The sequence below is a fragment of the Topomyia yanbarensis genome, chromosome 2, assembly GCF_030247195.1.
Source record: "Topomyia yanbarensis strain Yona2022 chromosome 2, ASM3024719v1, whole genome shotgun sequence".
Taxonomy (NCBI): Eukaryota; Metazoa; Arthropoda; class Insecta; order Diptera; family Culicidae; genus Topomyia; species Topomyia yanbarensis.
In genome coordinates, this window is record NC_080671.1 from 227,015,398 (window position 1) to 227,037,464 (window position 22,067).

The 22,067-nt window shown below is 36.8% G+C and overlaps 1 protein-coding gene and 1 long non-coding RNA gene across 2 annotated transcripts; one reads left to right on the plus strand and one right to left on the minus strand.

Moving 5' to 3' along the window:
- The first annotated feature begins 2,751 nt into the window (after positions 1-2,751).
- Positions 2,752-20,939, plus strand: LOC131682947 (uncharacterized). Its single transcript, XM_058964753.1, has 3 exons — positions 2,752-3,096; positions 3,160-3,214; positions 20,530-20,939. Exons 1-3 carry the CDS (start codon positions 2,970-2,972, stop codon positions 20,720-20,722), a joined length of 375 nt encoding a protein of 124 aa, XP_058820736.1. The 5' UTR covers positions 2,752-2,969; the 3' UTR covers positions 20,723-20,939.
- On the minus strand, positions 13,853-15,500 carry LOC131682948 (uncharacterized). Its single transcript, XR_009304281.1, has 3 exons — positions 15,356-15,500; positions 15,006-15,292; positions 13,853-14,952 (listed from the first exon to the last, which is right to left on the minus strand). It is a non-coding gene; the product is annotated as an uncharacterized LOC131682948 (long non-coding RNA).
- Positions 20,940-22,067: the final 1,128 nt, after the last annotated feature.

Sequence of the window (22,067 nt, forward strand, 5' to 3'; positions counted from 1 at the left end):
CTGCATAGGTAAGCTTTGTTTACACCATGTTTACATGACCATTTTCAGACGTCTTTTTGTTTTCTTGTTAGACACACGGGCTGATAGCTACCTTTCCCGCATTCTTGCTAATTAGTTCGCACCAAGGTAATTTCCTGCCGGAAGCAGTTTTCTAAACGGACCCGGAATAATCTAATTGAATCTGACAGGACTTTTGCCTTAGAAAGCCGACAATACATCTTCATAGGTGAGATTGAAAACACGGGTCCAACGATGGACGTTTGTTGAACGGTTATTTGTACGTTGTCCAAATTGGTCCAACGAACGTCCTTCATTAGACGATTTTGAAACCAACCGTTCTTAGAGGGTATCCTCACAGACTAACAGACATAAAACTATGAGCACAGACTAACAGACATAACACTCAAAAACAAAGCTTCGCCCGCTTTAACGGTCATTTTAAATATATTTGTAGTTGGGACTGGGGCCACATTTGAAATTATGGCGCCACTGACATATGAACAAGCATATGGGGGATAGACCACTAGTGAAAAATTGTTCCCAAACCTGAGGGGTAACCCACCAGTAAATAAGTGTTTGGGACTGTGAATATAAGGTGGAGCTAGTGTTCTGGGAAAATTGTCGGATCGATGTTTTTTAAGGGAATTCCCTCACAGTGTTATGTCTGTTAGTCTGTGCTATGAGGGAATTCCCTCAAAAACATCGATCCGACAATTTTCCCAGAACACTAGCTCCACCTTTTATTCACAGTCTCAAGCACTTATTTACTGGTAGGTTCCCCCTCAGGTTTGGGAACAATTTTTCTCTAGTGGTCTATCCCCCATATGCTTGTTCATATGTCAGTGGCGCCATAATTTCAAATGTGGCGACAGTCCCAATTACAAATATATTTAAAATGACCGTTAAAGCGGGCGAAGCTTTGTTTTTGAGTGTTATGTCTGTTAGTCTGTGATTACACTATGAATCTGGGTATGGCATATTTCAAACCTACTAAAACTACGCTTCGTCAAACCATTCACTATAGAAAAAGAACTTTTTTTAAATAGTGCGATAAACGCATCAAATGATTGTCATTTGATTCAGCCCGAACACTGAAAACAGTTGAAACGCGTATGATGAACTTCTGTAATTTTGGATGATAACCATAAGCGTCGTCGTTTGCTTTTTCGAGTGTAAGCAATTCAATTGTGTTATGTTCATCGTTTGAAAATCACACACATATTCATTCAAATATATACATGAAATCTTTTGATCATTAATTCATCATTTTTTGGATGATTGCCATTCGAAATCGTCGATATCCAATTTCTACTGTATCGATTTTGTTGGCTATTTTCGGCAAATTTGAGACTAAGAGAAACGAAAGCAATGAAATTGAAAGACGGATAGGTATTCTAGAGCGAATCAGTTATAAACTTAGAACGGTAAACTAGAACTAGGCAGGCTCATATGGGCATGATCGAAAGGAAATGTGAAGAATTCTTTGCCTTCTGCAGAGTTGGAGTTGGGCGTTGCACCCAAGTCTACCGCATGGTCTATGGTAGAACATAACTCATCATCATGTTTTACCGCCGACGCCGGCAAAAAATTCTTGACAAATCCTCGCCTAGACTTGAGTGCAACGCCCAACTCCAACTCTGCAGAAGGCAAAGAATTCTTCACATTTCCTTTCGATCATGCCCATATGAGCATGCCTAGTTCTAGTTTTCCGTTCTAAGTTTATAACTGATTCGCTCTAGAATACCTATCCGTCTTTCAATTTCATTGCTTTCGTTTCTCTTAGTCTCAAATTTGCCGAAAATAGCCAACAAAATCGATATAGTAGAACCTTGCGGCTACTAAAACATAGTAACATATAAACTAGTTGGTAAAAAAGTAGATAAAAAATCGATTTCTGCTAGCTGAGCTGTGTCATTAATTGCTATCAGCCATCCGTGTGTGCGGAACGAAAAAATCAATAAGTAGTACAATCACAATAGGATCGGTGCGACACCGATAGCTTGGTGTCGATTGAATGCATACGTCTCGGCTTGATGCTAGCAGAAAGGGAGAAGAATGATCGCATGGTCGTTCTAGGCGAGGATTTGTCAAGAATTTTTTGCCGGCGTCGACGGTAAAACATGATGATGAGACCATGCGGTAGAAGAATTCTTCACATTTCCTTTCGATCATGCCCATATGAGCCTGCCTAGTTCTAGTTTTCCGTTCTAAGTTTATAACTGATTCGCTCTAGAATACCTATCCGTCTTTCAATTTCATTGCTTTCGTTTCTCTTAGTCTCAGTAATTCAGCCTAATTGGGATGGTTGAATAAAAGCATTAATATTGCTGCTGCTACATTTGTTAGTAGTATAGCACAGACTAACAGACATAACACCCAAAAACAAAGCTTCGCCCGCTTTAACGGTCATTTTAAATATATTTGTAGTTAGGACTGTGGCCACATTTGAAATTATGGCGCCACTGACATATGAACAAGCATATGGGGGATAGACCACTAGTGAAAAATTGCTCCCAAACCTGAGGGGTAACCCACCAGTAAATAAGTGTTTGGGACTGTGAATAAAAGGTGGAGCTAGTGTTCTGGGAAAATTGTCGGATTGATGTTTTTAAGGGAATTCCCTCATAGTGTTATGTCTGTTAGTCTGTGCTTTGACGTTTAGTTGAACTAGAGACGTTATCGCGCATGGAGGGTTTTTTTATCGTGCTAAAGAAAAGCTGAAAAGTCAGCCATTTTCCTTTTTCTTTTATTTTTCTACCCAATTAATTAATTTTCAAAGTGGTAATGTTCTGGTGCCGGTTCTGCAGAACGTTTTTTGGTTCAGCTTAGCACGTAACCTGCGGAAGAAGTAATGCTGCTTTTAAAAGTTGGTGTAATTGTAATTTTATTGCATACGGTATTCTGTTGGTTTACACCTAGTATCAGGACAAGGAAAAATGCTTTGGATACAAGTTACTTGATTAGAGCAGATGGTGTTACAAGTGAATCGGATGAAATCATGTTGGAAACAGTTTTTTTTAACAGATACGGACCCCGGAAAACAGGTTCCAGTAAATTGGCTGGAATTATGCTTTAGCCAACAAAGATTCTGCATAGGTAAGCTTTGTTTACACCATGTTTACATGACCATTTTCAGACGTCTTTTTGTTTTCTTGTTAGACACACGGGCTGATAGCTACCTTTCCCGCATTCTTGCTAATTTGTTCGCACCAAGGTAATTTCCTGCCGGAAGCAGTTTTCCAAACGGTCCCGGAATAATCTAATTGAATCTGACAGGACTTTTGCCTTAGAAAGCCGACAATACATCTTCATAGGTGAGATTGAAAACTATGAGTAGATTTTTCCCGAACAAGACAGATCGTCGCCAGTTATAAGCAGGAGAGAAACCGGTTAGTTATAGCATATTTTCAGATTTTAATTCAGTCAAAGATGTAAAGGTTATTTTATTACTCCAATTCAAAAGTGGAGATAGGTGTGTTCCGTATTCTTTGGCTAAAGTTATTTATAGAACGTGATGCCAAATACATATTTGGGTAATTGTCTAGTTTAGAGACTTTATTGACAGAGGTCGAATTTTAGTACGGTTGAAAAGATGTATTTTAACCCAAATAAACCGAATCCAAGAACGGGAATGTGAAATTTTTAACCAGTTTGATAAACGGAAAAAATAAGTTCTTAATTTCATTCATAACAATGACAGTGCTCTAACAAATTAGCATATGCAGCGGAGTGTGGTGCGCTCTCACGACCTGGAATAGGAACGACAAATGTAATCAACTGTGACAGAGCAGGACTGGCCTGTGAATTGGCGCACTGGGTACTGGGTCTAGGGGCAGATCACTTTAAGAATGAATAACAAATTTGCATCAGATTAGAAAAAATGCATTTAATTTCCATTTTTGCATCAGCTTTGCACTCCCTTGCAGAAAAGTTTGTTTAACAAACGTCCTACGCTGATCCACTTTGTTCGACGTTTTGTTAAATGTAGGGCTAGTTTTTCTGTACACACAAAAGAATGTTGCGGTTCAAATTACTATTTCAGAGGGTTAAATTAATTACAATGTGCCCACAATTTTCAGCTGATAATATTATGCTTTTACTGCAACGATGTAAATAGCCATTTTTATCATATCAAAATATATGCGTGTTCTGAATTTTTTACCATGTGTGTAGTACTTTTTTCCCTGTATGATATTCCTTTTTACTATAAAAGTATTTAAATTGATAGCTGCAGTATTCCCGTCACAACGTCCATTCATAGACCCTTACACGCAACGCAAATAACATTGCACGCAACGCAAAAACATTGCACGCAACGCAAAATACATTATGAATGTCTATTTTGATGGAAATAAATGCATTTAATTTCGCTGATTTTTAAAAATCCATCACAAGTGATCTGCCCCTATCTACAACCATATGTACACATAATACTGGCACCTCAAGCAACATTCGATTCCTCGATTCCACAATGCTGAGAAATAAGGTCTCAAAATATCGCACCCACCGGAAGGCTAAGTAAGAAAGATCTGCTGATATCTCTTTTGTCCTGGGAGATTCGGAAACAATGAATGATACTAAGAAATACATACATATATGCACACATGAATATAAGCAAAAACGAAGGAAAATAAATATACAAGTGCACTAACGCCGGAGACTCCTGAATGCACTGAAACAAACAAAAAATGGTAGAGTACAAAGGATAAGAAAAAATAACCCATGAAATCGTGGACACAATGAGCTTACTAACAAAAAAGGACTAAGAAAGAAGAAAGAACGAAGGGAAAGTACCAACTGACCCATGACAGACAGAGAACGCCGACATAACCGGGGATTAAGGTAATATCAAATGTGCTAATCCATTTGTACCTTACAGAGAAAGAAGGTGAAATCTAAAATAGCACCCATACTCTCAAAAGAACAAGGAATGATGATAAAAAATAGGTGGTAAATATTAGCGTAAAGGTAAATTAAGGAAACGGAAAGGTAAGAATGAAAGAACCAATTATAATAATAATGATACCAAATAATACCAAATGACATTCTTCATATTGAAAAAGGTGTTTAAATGGCGCCCATGCGCTAATTCGTCCTAGTTTAAAATTTGGGTTGAGGGGGGCACGCATTTTTGGCTTAGGGCAGAAATGCCGATCAGACCGGATCTACACCAAAAATGTACTATAAGGAAACTATAAGGAATTTGATGCAAATTTGTTATACATTCTTAGAGTGATCTGCCCTTAGGATTATGTACTATATTATAGGATAATAATGACAGAATCCATCTGGAAATCAGATTCTGTAATTGCGGATCATGGACCTGTTCTGCAATAAAGGAAATAAAAGGACCAAAATAATTCCTCCTAAACCATTATTAAAATCATTCAAGTACCTTCAATATTATCCACGAAAAGGTAAGGGTGTCGTCTCTAATATTGTTCGATACTTTTGCAGGAAACCTTTTTTTAATTAAATAAACTTCGAAAAGAACCCCGCGAGACGCAGAACGAAAATAATGTAATTTCATCAAAATGGCGCAAACTCAGCGTCCCATACTACCGAAAATTACCACCTTTGTAGTATATTTTAAAGGAAAATGTAGTCAGTTGAAATTTATCGGTACACCACATTTGTGTTAAACATAAACATAGTAAATTTTAGAATGTAAGAGAAATATGTGCATGGTTTCGGAAAAACGCGTAGTAAACTCAACAGCCAATGTATTAATTTCAACCCAAAGAAATAGTTGGTTTAACTGGATAAAACTGTTAGCGTTACCATTAGATTTTTAATGGGATTATAGTATTTTTTACTATAATGCTATTAAAATGACTCTAATTTTTGTTATTGTGAACATTTTGAACTATAGTAATTTTGAACACATATTTGTTGTGATATTTACAAGGATATTATTTTGTGTGTCGGGTTTTGACGTCTTACACGCAACGCAAAGAACATTGCACGCAACGCAAAGTACATTATGAATTTCTATTTTGATGGAAACAAATGCATTTAATTTCGCTGATTTTTCAAAATGCATCACAAGCTAGGGGCAGATCACTTGTGATGCATTTTTAAAAATCAGCGAAATTAAATGCATTTATTTCCATCAAAATAGAAATTCATAATGTATTTTGCGTTGCGTGCAATGTTTTTGCGTTGCGTGCAATGTTATTTGCGTTGCGTGTAAGACGTCAAAACCCTACAGAAAAAACTAGCCCTACACGCTCGTAAAAAGTTACTCAAAAATGAGTTTAATCCCACCCATTTCCAGATAAAGTGGAACAACCCTTAAATTGAGTAATTCCGGAGTTACTCAAATTTGAGTAAGCCAGCATGAACCAAAAACTGAGTAATTATTACTCGGTTTTTGAGTACAATATTATCTACACTAAACCCAAAAGTGCTTCACTAGTACTCAGATTTTGAGTTCAACATTGCTCAAATTTTGAGTTCAGTACAAATTTAACAAAACCAAAAATTAAGTAATTATTACGCAGACTTTGAGTTGAACATTACTCAAATTTTGGGTTCAGTAGAACTTCAACAAAACCAAAAATTGATCGATTTTTACTCATATTATGAGCAGAAGCTTACCCAATTTTTGAGTAGACAACAAAGCCAGTTGTAATTCCTCAGTTTTTGGGTAGAATATTACCCAATTTATGAGTGCAATATTTCATTAAAACCCAGTAAAGTTCAGCCGGAAATGAGCCGGAATTCCAGCTGTTTCCAGTCAGTATTCCGGCTCCAGTGACACAACCGATTCTAGTTAGAATAGGTTGTGTCACTGGAGCCGGAATACTGACTGGAGCCAGCCGGAATTCCGGCTCATTTCTGACTGAACTTTACTAAGAAACATCCGGATTATGACTTGCAATTCTGAATGGTTTCTGTAAGAAGAAATGCAACAACCGATTCCTATTTAAATTGGTTCATGATCGATTGTTGCATTTGAACTGGAACTAAACCGGTTTACATCCAGTGAAGAAATTGGCCGTCAAAATTTTGTTTTGGATACAACACAATGCAGTCTTTCTTTTCTTATGGAATATTTTTACAATAATAATTAAAGAAACTTCTGTTTATTAAATTTTATGGTTTTTAGTAAGTATTGTATAAAAAAGTTGTCCTTTTATTTGTTGTCAATACGTGCGCGGGAAACTTCAATAAAAGTTTGGACGAGTCTATTCACAGTTGTCCTCTGACTGTGCGGAATTATATTATATATGGCACATGCCAGAAAGTCCCAAAACATTCTAAAATTAGGTGGCACCTCCACTCCGAGAACTGCGTAGCATTTGAATAAAATTTCCACTGCATGAATAGAATTGTTAGTCTCGAATATAACTTTTTTCTCACAAATGACGGCATAATTTCCTCTTTTCATCGGGCTTGCTACGCACACCATGTGTAGTTTGGAATCAGTTGCGGGGGATGCCACGTATGTATCTAAGCACTCCTAATGATGATATAAAATCATTACATCTAACCTTATGTATATTATATTGCATTTACCCCAATCCAACGAATTAAAATTGAAGCCGAATGTTCTTCGCCTACAGTTGGACAGCCTACCAGCGTTCTTTTTTGTCTGCGAATTGGCATATGAGAAATTATTCTCAAGCATCCTCGAATGTGATCTGTGAATAGTTTTACAAATTTAAAATTTTATGACAGACCTTTGGGCTAAATTAAAAAAAAATATATCTCACCATCTTCTACTCTAGAGAATCTGGACGGTGAATAAGATAGACACTGAGAGAAGACATCCTCGATTTTGAGACCTTCTGTTCTGTTAGGATACAATCTCTCAAACATTTGACGAATCTAGAAAAAGTGATATGATATAAATATTCATATGTTCCGTGAATACCATAAAGTGAAATAGTAAATAATAAAAAATAAACATGTTTCCACCAATCCTTCATATGAACACAGGTGTGGAAACATATCCAAGATATCATTAACGGGTTTCTTTTCTTTTAATAACAGTTTGAGGACTGGAAAGCATCGGTCCATTTCATCACAAATATGTTCTGCTACTGATGCCGATGCAAGCATTACTCGGAGCAATTGAGCCCGCTCTACAAGTTCAGTTGAAACGGACTCTTCTACAGGCATAGTTCCTCGATTATATTTATGTTTTCCTGCAGGTAGCTGTTTGATGACATTCCGGATGCGATGAAATATCATGCCAGTATGAGCACCCTTTTCCTTGCCTCCGTTGCGCCGAAAGAAAAATGACTAGCATGAAAATAATTATAATTATATTAGAGAAATTAAATAAGCATAGAATAACAAACCTCATCAGGAGCAGTTGGTGTGACTCGCGTATTACTAAGTTGTGGAAATAATTTTACGATTTGAACAGCTGCCGCATGCTGTTGATCAACAGAAGGATACCTGCGCATTTAGAGATCATTGGTTCGTTACTCCGAAAAAGACCAAAAAGATTCCGTGAAAGATTAAGTTCTAAATTTCTTAAAAAAAATCTAAATGGTAAAAGTATGAACGGTATTTGATTCGTAATTCTTTGCATGCTGGGACACATCTATTATTTTCTGAAGAAAATCGGTCAGTTTATTACTGTTTTAAAAGTCTGTAAATGTCTGGACCAGGCATACGCAGAACTTTTTTTTAATCACCGATATCATACTTTTTGATCTGCCTCTCGTTTCTTCTGCTGCAAATTTTGTGCATTGGACGTATTCGGTCTATCCACTCATTGAATATTTACTAGAAGTATATGCTAGAAAATGCATGAAAATTCTCGACAAACATATGATTACGGCCTAAAAGCCAACTGTCAAAATCCACTTTGAATGGAAATTCCGGACAAACCGTTACACGCCAATCACAGATGTTGGTAGTAAACGAAAGAGAAAAGTTTTCTCTTTCATAAACTGTTGTGAGCTGTGTTCGACTAGTAACGGTTTGTCTGGAATTTCCATTCAAAGTGGATTTTGACGGTTGGCTTTTAGGCCGTAATCATATGTTCGTCGAGAATTACAGCAAAAGAGACGGGAATGAAAGTATGCTAATTCTGCATATTTTTGTTTCTCAGTGCAGCAAATCTGTCCACAGTCTGTAAATCTGGCATCGCTGTTGCTCGATTCAACGACATTGCGGCTTAGTTAGACCCTTTGGTCGATTTACGATTGAACTGTATATGTAAACCAAAGAGAATAGGGAAAGAGACGAATAGTGTGAAGCCAAAAATACCTTATTGAGCAGACCAATCGTGCAATGTAAATAAACATTACTCATGCCTGAGTTGGAGGAGATAAGTATTGTACTTCTATCAAAAAAGAAATTTGAATTTTCGTCAGAATTTAGTTCAATCATGATTGTAAGGTGCATTCTAGAGTATATGTATGAGTAAAAATAAGCTTTAGAATTATTTCATCTCTTTGTTTCGAAATGCACATCGTTTGATAAACAAATCCATCGATCGACATACGGTTTGTTTTCAAAATATAATAGGAGTCATTTAAAGTGCTGCCTGTAGAAGCGGTTGCCAAAATTCTAGTGTTGAAATCATCATAAAGGGAGTGTTGCCGTTTTGACTGATTTTCACTCTTCGTCTCTTTCCCTATTCTCTTTGATGTAAACAAATAAACACGCTCGCTATAAACAGAAATTGTATACCTTTAAATTCTGTTGGTTTAAATGTTTAAGTTATTATAATTCGTCGTCGTCGGTCGTCTTTATAATTTTGTGCCGGAACATGACGAATTACGCTTTCTAAGTACCACCGTCAAAGACGCATGTACGTTCTTATGCCGAAGTTTATAAATCGAACCAGATTGAAGATGTGTAAAGAATGGTCAATATTGAAATCAGGATGCGAAGAACTGATAACTATGTGGTTTCCTCTAGCAGTTTGTACTGTGTTTCATACATTTCTTTATATTTATAATCAGAAGTGAAGTTGTTTGGCCGTGCTTCATTACTATGCATACTTCATAGTTTCATAGGCTCAATGAAGTAATAATGCATGATACTGATTGACTACGATGTTTTTTGAAATAGAAGCTTCACAACGAAAGGCATTGCTTTTCTCTGCTCATAGACAGTGTTAGATCACCTGCATATTTGCTCGAAGGACTACTAAGGGCCGATTTCTTCATTCTCGCCTAACGTCTTAACCAGGTTTAAACGTACTGGTGAACCCGGTTTAAAATTTAAGCGAGGATAAAGAAATTGGCCGTAAGCCCTATAAATATGTATAGGCATTGCGCATTTCGCCGCAAGGTTGCTCTAGCGGAGAGACTCGTGCGGTTCAATGTAAACAATTCATTCTATCACACTTTAAGGAGTGTTCATAGTTTGATGCACTAGTAGAGTAACAAATAAAACTTTCTACTTGCCTTTGACCGTCCATTATTTGAGTCTCCATTTGCTTGCATGCGACTCGTGTAAGATGATTTAAACCGTCCTTATCTGGTACGATCCCTTGATCCAAAATTGGATACAAAATTTTCATTCGGAATTTTGCGTCATCTTCGAATGTCGAACGGTTAATCTGAAAACGTTAAATATGTATAGTACGACAAGCGCTTACAGTAATTATAGTAGAAAGTTTACCAAATTTTGAACATTAGTGGAAGTCTCATCAATTTTATCTTTGGTCGGATTAGCTTCAGAACTATAGTTTTTTATTATGTTAAGAATTGTTAGACAGGATCCTTTTTCGATTATCCCCATTTCAACTAGGTCGGCATCGTTGAGCAGAACTAGGTTCTGATCGTTTATTTTTTGGGCTGAAAAGAGCGAATAAGTATATATAAAGGTTTAAAGTGACATCTCAAGTTGTTTGCACTACCTTCTTGATTGTTGTTTATTTTATTATAAATTTATTTCCAAGTTTATTTCCCTACTAACTATCTACATATTTCAAACTTATATAGTAGTTTTCTTCTGAATCTCCGTATATACTCCATAAGTTGTATGTTTTTTTCGTTTGCAAGTTCTTGTGTGATATGCGAATAACTTGACTGTCAGTTTTGAGTTTGTAACTGTTGTATTGTAAACAATCTTCGCATTCGAGATGCTGTATTAGGCAAACAATTTGATTATCCGATTGCAATATATCTATTATCAAACCATAGGACATTTCGTTGCATACTTGGTATTTCGCTATCAGTCCCGGCCGAAAGCTTGTGTTATTTATTTTCATATGGTTTATATATTTGATTGAATCTGGTAGATCCCGGATCAGGAGTAAATTACTTAGAGATTTTTTGTGTATGTGCTTTGACGAAACGATATCTACCGTACCAATTTCGTATGAATGGTCAAGAATAGTGGTTATCTGTGCTAGATTCAGGCGCTTAGCAAAGCTGTTTGTTAAATTGATGAAATTGTTGCATGTCTTCGCTTGGGATTTCGACTCCTTGAATTTCGCTTCGAAGCGTAAGCAACTATGATTAACAACTGGCCCATCCTGACGAATTATGTAGGGATAATGAGAGATGTGATGGAATTTATTGGTAGGGTTGATGGCAGGGAAGCAGGATTTGCACAACTTGTAAAAACATTCGATTTCGTTTTCCAGATCGTTAATCTGATTCAATGTTAGCTTATTGGAGAAACTATAATAAGTTATTTTCATGAGAGCTCTAAGCAATGATGATAAATTTGAATTAAATCCGAGAATCTGGTTGAACATAAAAGGGAATGCTCGAAGGAGAAGCCAACATTGCGAAGCTGACTGAGGAATAGCATGTCCACGTGCTTTTAACTTCTCGCAAGTAAAATTAGCGGTAGGTTTATCAGCCGATTCAGTTATACCGTATTCGTAATGCTGTATAATTTGGTTGACTTGACTAATCGTTATCACTTTATGGATATTTACAGCTTCGTTCAAAACACATTTGATTACGACCATGACGACGCCTTCCAAAAGATCATGCATTGGATCAAACGTGTTATTTTCCGCTATGTTGAAATATTTAACTTCATTCAGTGCTGATTTTCGAATGATTCCGCATTGTGAAGGTGGTTTAGTTCCGCTTTGAAGTGCATTTAAATCACATTGTATGCTTTCTTCAGTGCGATGAGGGAAGGTATCACCAATGTTTCCACAATGAAGTGCAGTACGCGTCGCATAGCACATTCTACAGAATAGACTTGATTGGGGCCCCATTAACTCGAAAATTTCATGAATTGCCAGCGTGTCCCCCAAAACATGCACTAGAACTGCCCTCATCGTAAACTTTTCACTCCCATATTGTACTACAACACCATCATCTGATTCAAGCTCACGCAAATCTTGAATCAGCGGTTTCATAACGTTATTGTAGCCATATTTTTTTACATCTCTTGAGCGAACTGTAAGCGTTAGATATATCCTGTTGGAGGATGGATTAATTGCGGGGTGGAGATTCTCAATTTTAACACTGAAATTGGTAAGTTTTTTTTTTGATTTGCGTGATCCCAAAGGGTTCAGATATTCGACATCGTCCAGATGAAGCGAGAGTCGTAATGCATCGGGAAACCGTGTCAGGAATGGGTGTGTTTTGAAACGTTGACCATCTTTGAAACCGCACAAGATATCGTCATTCACTGCTTCTTCTGCTATCATCTTGCGAGCTCCGGGATTCTTCATAACCAGTGCTAAAATGCTGGTTAGTGGAATATAGTGAGCAACGTCTTTCACTATTTGTACACTTTTTCTTTTGCCTAGTTTGGTAATCGCGGGGACAGTTTTAGTGATTCTAGTTCTTCCCAAGACTTCTTCCCTAGGGTTTGGCACAGCACAACCCGCAACTCCAGACAAATATGCTAGGTTGTCTTTTGGAGAAGCTACGTCTGCAAAAATTCCATCCAAAGATGCGTCGTTTATAAATTTCAAAGCGTCGGTATCGTTTAATGGGATCGACTTCGATTTCAAAAATTCTCTGAATAGATTCAACATGTAACACTCGTAATCTTCTATAAGATTCGAGGTAACCTGTAAGAACTTTTTGATTTTTGTCTCGGGAAGAGATACATCTTTTCGCAAATCTGTGGCGAATTTACTAATTTTCTTAGTAATTTCATCCAACGACGGCGCCGTTTTAAAGAATATAGTATTCGTTATTCTCAACAGATAATCATCATCTACGAGCATATTTTCCGGATGATTATTTTGAATTTGTTCAACAGCGTCATGGTCGTATGAAATATTTGTAGAATTTTCTGTAATTAGTGGATGAACACTCTCTATGTGCCGTTTCAAGCTCTTAAACCTCTGGTACAGTGAACCACATTCTGAACAAAGGAAAGGTTGAGCGGCTGCTTTGCTGGTGTTCAAATTGTGTACCAACCGGAAGTGTTCCTTCAATTCATCCAATTCATCTTCCCACAATTTGGCACATGGCATGAGAAACCTGAAACCTTACACTTTTTTTCCAGTATATATATATATATATATATATATATATATATATATATATATATATATATATATATATATATATATATATATATATATATATATATATATATATATATATATATATATATATATATATATATATATATATATATATATATATATATATATATATATATATATATATATATATATATATATATATATATATATATATATATATATATATATATATATATATATAATATAACGTGAATATTACCTCGCAACTTCATTGCAGTTTCAGCATCCACCTCTTCCGAAATCTTCTGCATGCTGGTTGTTCAAATCCACTCTTTCAATTAAAATGTATTTTACACACTACAACTCTAGCTTCAACTATTATAAATATTTGAACAAATTTTTATTTGTGAAAAAGTGATGAGCGATAACTAAACGAGCGTGTACCTACTAATGGAAAATGGCGGATGACGCTTGGAATTTTTAACTTGGCGAGAAACGGCTTTTCCGTTTGGTAACTCCAAAACGGTTTCTTGTGTAATACCCAAAAATAGAGTCAGAGTTACTCAGAGATATTATACATGACAACTCAATTTTTGACGTTTACGAACATCATTCAAAACTGAGTTAAAAGTACTCAGAATCTGAGTAACTTTTTACGAGCGTGTACATTTAACAAAATGTCGAATAAAGTGGATCAGCGTAGGACGTTTGTTAAACAAACTTTTCTGCGGGGCAGTGCAAAGCTGATGCAAAAATGGAAATTAAATGCATTTTTTTCAATTTGATGCAAATTTGCTATACATTCTTAGAGTGATCTGCCCCTAGGGATCTTTGTTTTTGGTTTTCCATGTTTATCTTTTGTTTTGCTCACACCAGTCCATGATACGTCCCGTAAAAATCGTCGATCTATGAAATAGTCAATCAATTGCAAACATACAGTTTGGCCAGCGCCAGTGAAACGATGTTTACCGTGTAATTTGCCCATCGATTTGATTACACTCTCAACGAACCTATCATCGCTACACATTTCTTCAACGGCTTCCAACTCGGCAAGATTCGTGACAGGCTGCAGTACATTTTGTTTCACTTCAATTTGATCTTCGTTATTAGCCTCTACCAAATGGTTACGCGAGCCTAATGTATCAAGTTTTGCGTTCACTTGTGAAGGCATGAGCAAGCACCGATCCAATTGAGTCGCCAAGTTCTGTACTCGTTCGAACAGTGATCTCAATGTGATGGTTTCCTCTTGCGAATCTGAAACGGGCTCTTTGCGAGGTGGAAGGATGCCTTGATGCAAAGATAGTTGTTTAAGAGGGATGTGCTCGTTCTGCACAGAACCGTCCAAATCACTGTTGAATGAATCGTCAGTAAGTCCTTCCGCCAGATATCTTTTATTCGTTGGTGTTTGATCACCAGCATCTGCGGATAAGCTCGGAACTAAATGTGGCATTTTGAAGAAGAATTTCCGCAAACATATCAGCAGCTCTTGTATCAGTATTCATACTCTTTTTCGGTATATTATCAGTATCTGAGCGCATTTCCATTAGCTTCTGTTCTTTGCATGCCTATAAAGGATTTTATATCAGGAGCAAATATTTTTTTTAAACAAAATACTTACATCATTGTACGTTTCAAAACCAATCCGTTTAATTTTGCGTCGGTAAGGGATAAGCAAATTTTTGTCGATGCTTATGTTGGTAGTTTTCTTGGCTTTTCTAGCAATCGGTAGCCAGCAGCTTTCGCCGGCCAGTAACAAATATCTCCTCCGTCTAATGCCGTTAATTTATCACGAACACCTTTGTTCCAACCTTTTTCCACGACCCATGAAGAAGGCAGCACGCAAAGATACGATTCCTCCTCATCAAACGAGCATTGAACTACTGAATAGTTGTTATGGGACATCCTCTAATATAAGTAAAATCAAAGTATCGTGCGACCATTTATTAATTATTGTATATGTTAATTTACCTGAAAAGTACGGTTTTATAATAAATGCAACGAATTTAAATATCAAAATTTCACACTTGTAATAGAATTCACCGCAATACTACTTATATTTTTCACAGAATATGTTTTTGATTTTCATCCCGCCTAAAGTGACAGACCAGTGATGTCGAATTTCAGATTTTGTGTGAAGTGGTGCCAAAACAAATATTTGTGCAATATTGCATTTTAGTAATACACTGAGAAGTATTATAGTGCTATAATTAAAAGAAATGAAGCAATGTGATGTGTCGCTTATCACGCACACTATTCGGAACATTTGCAACTTTCATTACAGATTAGTGTGCTTAGGCTGCAGGACTTCAAATGATTACTACGAATAACCAAGGATCGAATCCTGATAGATACAACATATACAACAACAAAATATAGGAAAAAACTTTGCTTCACAAATAGACATTTGAATGACATTTGGATATTTGAACGAAAGTAATTTGGGTGGTGGCATAACTTTTATTTTCACAAAATTTAAAAAAAAATCTTTCGAGAGCATTTACAGAGCATTGCATTATTTTATGTCCAAATCGATAAAGCAGAGCTTACCTCATATTAGCATTGTAGATGCAATTATTTTATGCTCAAATCGATAAAGTAGAGTTTACTTTATATTAGCATTGTAGATGCAATTAATGAGTTTTAGGTAGAAAAACTACAAGGGGCAGCCCTATGGGGTTGCACGAACTGTAGACGTAGGACTATACTACTTAATGTAAAATATTTATTTTCTTAGTACTTTGTGTGTGGGAAAAAACACCCGGACCGGTGAAGAAAAATCAAATTTTAGACAATATAATCACATCTCATGTATAGACCAAGCTTTCTAGTTGCTCTCAAATAGATCCCAAAAGTTCAAACACCCTTGAATAACCCTAAGTTTGTAGATGTGTTTCGATGCCACAGGATTGTAAAATGGTTAATATTACGTCATGAAAATTCAATTCTTCCGTGACATTTTTTTGCCTGTAAAATGCCCTGTGTGTATGCAAAGCTCATGATTTGTTGGGATATTAGCATTGATCGGAAAAATGCTTTCCAACGCTGCGCATTGCATACATACAGGACATTTTGCAAGTCACCAGAAGCTGTTCATTTTACCACCGCCACATGTTCAATTTACCCACTCGTTATAAACATGTCTCATTTTTGGACAAGTTTAGAAATCAAGAATCATGTTTGAAAAAATGTGTTTATGACGAAGTATTTTTACGAGATATGTACAAAACATGTCTAACAAGAAACATATAAGGTGATTGTAATATCTCATTCACTTATTAGTTAGAAAATAATTACTTTACTTAACGTGTTCATTTTACCGCCAGTTCCCCTACCTACCAACACATTCGCCCCAAACATTGAACCCAAGCGCACAATGCAAAATGAGTCAACGCTGATGATGATGGGTAGAGCGACAGAGACAACTAGTACCACCACGACACTATTAGCGCATTTCACCAAAATTCAACGCGGCCATTCCCGATTGAAAGGAACGGCCGCGCTTAGCCCATCTGTCATAATATCGTGATTTTGCATAGCAAAGGGCTGAATGATAACACATTTTGTTCCAAAAACAGCCCTGCGTTATGCAACACTTTGTGCAGTTTAATTATACCAGTTGCAAGTGGGGCCAAATTCACCAAGCTCCGTAAAATTCCTTTTAAATTACAGAATTGATAAAATTGCTTAGATGAGGTAAACTAATTAATCAAATCCTGTTTTAAAAACTGTCCTTGCGTTTAAACCAAAATTGGAAGCTTATTACTACCACTACATTACTTAATTTCAAGTGCAAATAGCAAATACATGCGCTAGTTAAACCAAAAATTAACTGGCAACATTACAGCGGCATTTAGGAAGCAGTTGGAGCAATCGCCTGTTGGATGACACAGTGTAGCGTCCCTCAACAGCCAGTGTAACGGACTTCTAACACAGCTATACTGGCTGTAAAAAACACAGCGCAGTGATCTGCTTCGCCAGCCGTTCAACAGGGAACTGAGCGTGTCTGGCCAAGTCCGTTCTTTAAATAGTCGATGATCACGTCATTCATAGAAGCGTAGCGCGCTAGGTACACCAATCTGTCGTACAGGGCTTGGGAAGCGCTATCTTCTGTGTGTTAATGCGCGATATTTTGACAAGGTTGTATATTATTTAATTTTTTAATGCTATGATATCAAAAATCTTTGGGTTTATCTGTTGGAATCTATTCTTAGAAGTATTTCGGGGCGATTTGTGCAAAAAAAATGAAAATTTATCGTGAGATGGCTGAATTATATGCGTTTAAAATTGGACCACTTTTCGTTACATACCATTTTTGTAGAATTTGCAGAGTGCACCCCCATATCGAAAACATAGACGTAGTCCTACGTCAAAACTTTAATCAGTCATATAATTGCCCATTTCCGCTTCACATCCACATTATAAAAGTTCTCCAAGTAATATGGCATTAAAAGCGAATCGCTAAAGATGTATATAAGGTTAATTAGAGGTGGGTATATAATGTATTATGGTTACTTGGGTATTCAGCAGCCTAGCCTTGTCGGTACATCGGTGAAATCTTAAGCATTCGATGTATGCAAGATTGGTGCAGACAGTATGGTAAGTGCTTAGTATTCAACAGGTTGCGGGTTCGAATCCAGGTACGTGATATGATATCCAACAAGGTAATTCAATTTTTTTCTAACTGTAACGTAATATTAATAAAAAAGATGGGTGGGTAATGTCTGCGATATAACCGGAGAGATGTAGAATACATAAGGAACACGTTCTTCAAATATGTTGATACTCATTGGAATTTTCGGACAAAAGGTGATTTGGGCGAGGAATATTTCAAACTATCTATATATATAAAAGTCAATGTTTGTGTGTATATGATTTATAGACTCCCAAACGGCTTAACCGATTTCCGTAAAAATATATACACAGTTGGTATTTGTTATGGGGCGTGTTTGTGTGCTATTAGTTTGGGATTATCTGCCCGTCAGATGGCGCTTCGGAACAAATTGTGTTTTCCTGCTATTTCGTTGAAAATCGCAGCAACGCGCGATGGGTATTAGCTAGTTCTTTATAAAAATGATGGTGGTCCTGAAAAGGACCGTTTTTGTTGGCGTTGTTGGCCTTGGTGAGGGAGATGGCTAACGATGAAATGAATAGACCTTTCTCGTCCGACCTAATACCTGTTTTTCTTATTTTTAATCGAAAGATTACACATTTATAAGAACATTTCCGTAAAAATGAGATTTTTAGGAGCTATCATAATTTTTAATAATTTTTTAAAATTTGAAATATGCAAGAATGTTGAATATTTTTTTCACCTCAGCAAGAATGGTGGGGCTTAAAATGTGCGCTTGGGCAGCACTGCTTTGAATATTTTGACTTAAGTTCTTGGCAACGCGGTAAATGAAGTGGTGAATCGCAGTACAAAATTTATTAGCAATGTAAACAAACTAAAATGAACCTCTCACTGTATGAATATTGGATGAAAATGTTTAACCTCACTTTTTTGACAGTTCGCAGAGCTTGTTTACATAGACTTGGAATTTTTTGTATTCGACCACAGTATGATAAACTTGATTTGGTTCGCTTTTAAACGCGAATATCTTGTATTAACAAGCTCGCTAGGCTTTCATTTTCATTTGACATCATTAGGCAATGTTCTGTTAAATTTGGCATTTGGATTTTTCTTGTCCGCGATTCGTTGAAGAAAGCGATTTTATTTGTTGGGCTCAATTTAACTTTTGTTTTTTTTTTTTTGCTGAATTACAACGTTAGCCACGAAACATTTTGATGATCTCTGGTAATTGCGTTGAAAATGTCCTTGAAATTATATACATCGCTTCATAGGTCCGCACCAAATGCAGCCGCTCCACCTCGCCGGAATCGAGTTAGCCGATGGTCCAGCCTGCGTCACACTCGGCTGTCGCTGCACCAATGGTAGCTCCCCACCAGGCATCTGGATTATTTGCTCAAATCGCAGCTACTGCTGATAGTGTAGCGATCAGCTCCGTCCGTAATACCGTTGGACATACCCTCATCGGAATGTTCAGCGGTTCCGATTCACAAGAGGACAGGCTACCCCGGTATCGGGCAAGGCAAACACTCAGGCAAGACCATGCTCGTGGGAGATCAAGCAGTTATTATCTTGTACCCAAGGTCAGGCCGAGTGTGATTCGTAACAATTACCAAATTTAGAAGTCCATATACATAGTGTACACGTGATACTTTTTTTGAATGAAAATAGTATAAATGTTGGCAAAATCCTGCAGCACTAGGATCAAAGATAGAGTTTTAACACCAACTCACTGTGCTTCGGTGTTTTTTTTTGCAAACGAACTATCAGGTCTATGTTTTTATTTAGTAAATGTTTTAATAAATATTACTTCATTAGGAGTATGACTTATTTATATTTTGATGGTGCGGTGAAGGGGTGGTTAAAGTGCGAGTCGTATCTTGAAAATCGATCGCTTGAAAGTAGTATAAATGATTATAAAATGCGACAACATAAACTCATAACCTTTCTAATGGTTATTTAGCCATAGGTAACGAGAAAATAGATATGTTTTATTCATGTACAACAAAAATTACTCAGCAATAATTTAATTTATTATTAATTGTTACGCGTGATTTTGTCTCCAGTGATTGGCCAAAATTGGTCGCTTTTAGAATCTGGTGCTCTAAGCATAACTGTCCCATGTTAATAGCGAATCCCATAACAAATGGGACAGTATAGCGATCATACAGCTGTAACAGCGAATTTAGCATTGACATCAATATAACCAGGTTGGTTGCAAGCAGAAAGAACAATACTAGCTGGGCTGCTAGCTGTTTGTGCTACTAATAACACTTGCAGTCTGTCAAATTAACATGATTCTATGATCTAGCTTCAATGACGATGGAATATAGCCGAATCCAAAGCCTAACCCATCAGCGCATTTGATCATGTAATGGATATTACGAACGACGGTAAGGTGGAGATAGGTGAACGGTAAGTTGTTGTGATATGCTTATTCCGCTTCATTGAATTCATATGCTTCGAAAATAAGTTAGATTTTTTGAGTTAACCAGTTTTTCGGAGATTTTAATATATAAGAATGCTTTTAAAAAAATATTAATATCGAATGCACTTTTCCCTATTTTCATTCTAGACAGACAACACAGTCAACAAGTCCAGGTCACAATTTCACACATGCCACCGTACTGCAAACAACCATCGATAAAACCTATGAGTGCGGAATGTGTGACCAATCATTCCCCAAGAAGAGACAGCTGGCAGTTCACAAGCGCGTACATGCCGGCACTCCTGTGATATTTGCGGTAAAGCATACACCAAGGGTATAAATCTAAGCCGGCACAAACGGATACACGCCGGCGAACGACGGCACCGTTGTCGGATATGTGGCAGAGAATTTTTCACTTCAGAGCAATTGGATCAGCACCGGCTTACCCATAAAGATCAGGCTTACATTTGCGATATCTGCAGTAGGAAGTTTACCGAAAACAGTAGTCTCACGCGACACAGACTTATCCATGCAGGTGAGAGATCGCACAAGTGCGATATTTGTAGCAAAGAATTCATAACTAGTGCTGAACTCACTCGCCACATGCGCATGCATACTGGCGAGCGTCCGTATAAGTGTGATATATGTGGCAAAGGCTACGTAGAAAGCAGAAGTTTGAAACGTCACCAGCGTGTTCACATCGATATGAATCTTGCGGATCAAATATTTAGTTGCAACATATGTGGTAGAAAGTTTCTTGAACCTAAAGAACTTACGCAGCACAAACTTATCCACAGCAAAGATCGAGAATTCAGATGTGAAGTCTGGTGACGGGTTTAAAAAACTAGGAGTGGGTAATGTCCGGGACATAACCGCGGTGTTGACGTAGGACTAAACTTGGGCATATCATATGACATTCATGGATAATTTGAGCCAATGCACTTTTTGAATGAATGTTTACTGGAAATTTCATGTCGAATGAGATTGCCACATTCACTGATTTTCTAGGACTTGCAAAAACCTTCGGGTTTGTAGATTAATTTGATAAACATTTGCTTATATGAATCACTGGTACATGTACAGAAGAATTGAACATGCCATAATAACTCAATCCAAGTTATTAGGGCATGTTCAGGAGCGTTTTATTTTATATAGGAGTTTCAAAGTAGAACTGGAACTGAAACATTCACATCCCCAGCAGAGCGTTTTGTTTTATTATTTCGAACAGTTTTTTTTCTTCAAAATTTAAAACTGTTATACGACGTTATATTATTTGTTGCTGATTATAAAACACGTTTAGAACTGTGTTTTAAATGCATGCAAAGTTTTCAGCACAGACACTTAGACTCGATAGACTGGGGGAAAATAAATTTGAATGCAGTAACGCTGAAGGCATGGCGAGACATGAATTTTAAACTGAATAGAACACCCGCTAAAACTGCTGCTGGAGACAGAAAGTTCCAGTTTTAGAATTTTCAGTTTTATATTATAGAACTGTCAAAATTTTAAATCTAAAACTGAAACACTCCTGAACATGCTCTTAAATGGAACTTTTTAATTCAATTCTTTCTCCATTATGTTTTCATCCTAAAAAGAACGTTTTGCAAATAACTATTTTTGGTGATACCAGACGAGAATCCTTTCTAACGATTCGAACCGAATTCGCTTCTGCTGCGTACATCCAC

Excerpts from the sequence above, each read along its gene's own strand:
- LOC131682947 (XM_058964753.1), top strand. The coding sequence starts at position 2,970 with ATGGTGTTACAAGTGAATCGGATGAAATCATGTTGGAAACAGTTTTTT. Across the intron at positions 3,097-3,159 it reads CCAACAAAGATTCTGCATAG|ACACACGGGCTGATAGCTAC; the intron begins GTAAGCTTTGTT and ends TTTTCTTGTTAG. Across the intron at positions 3,215-20,529 it reads GCTAATTTGTTCGCACCAAG|ACAGACAACACAGTCAACAA; the intron begins GTAATTTCCTGC and ends TTTTCATTCTAG.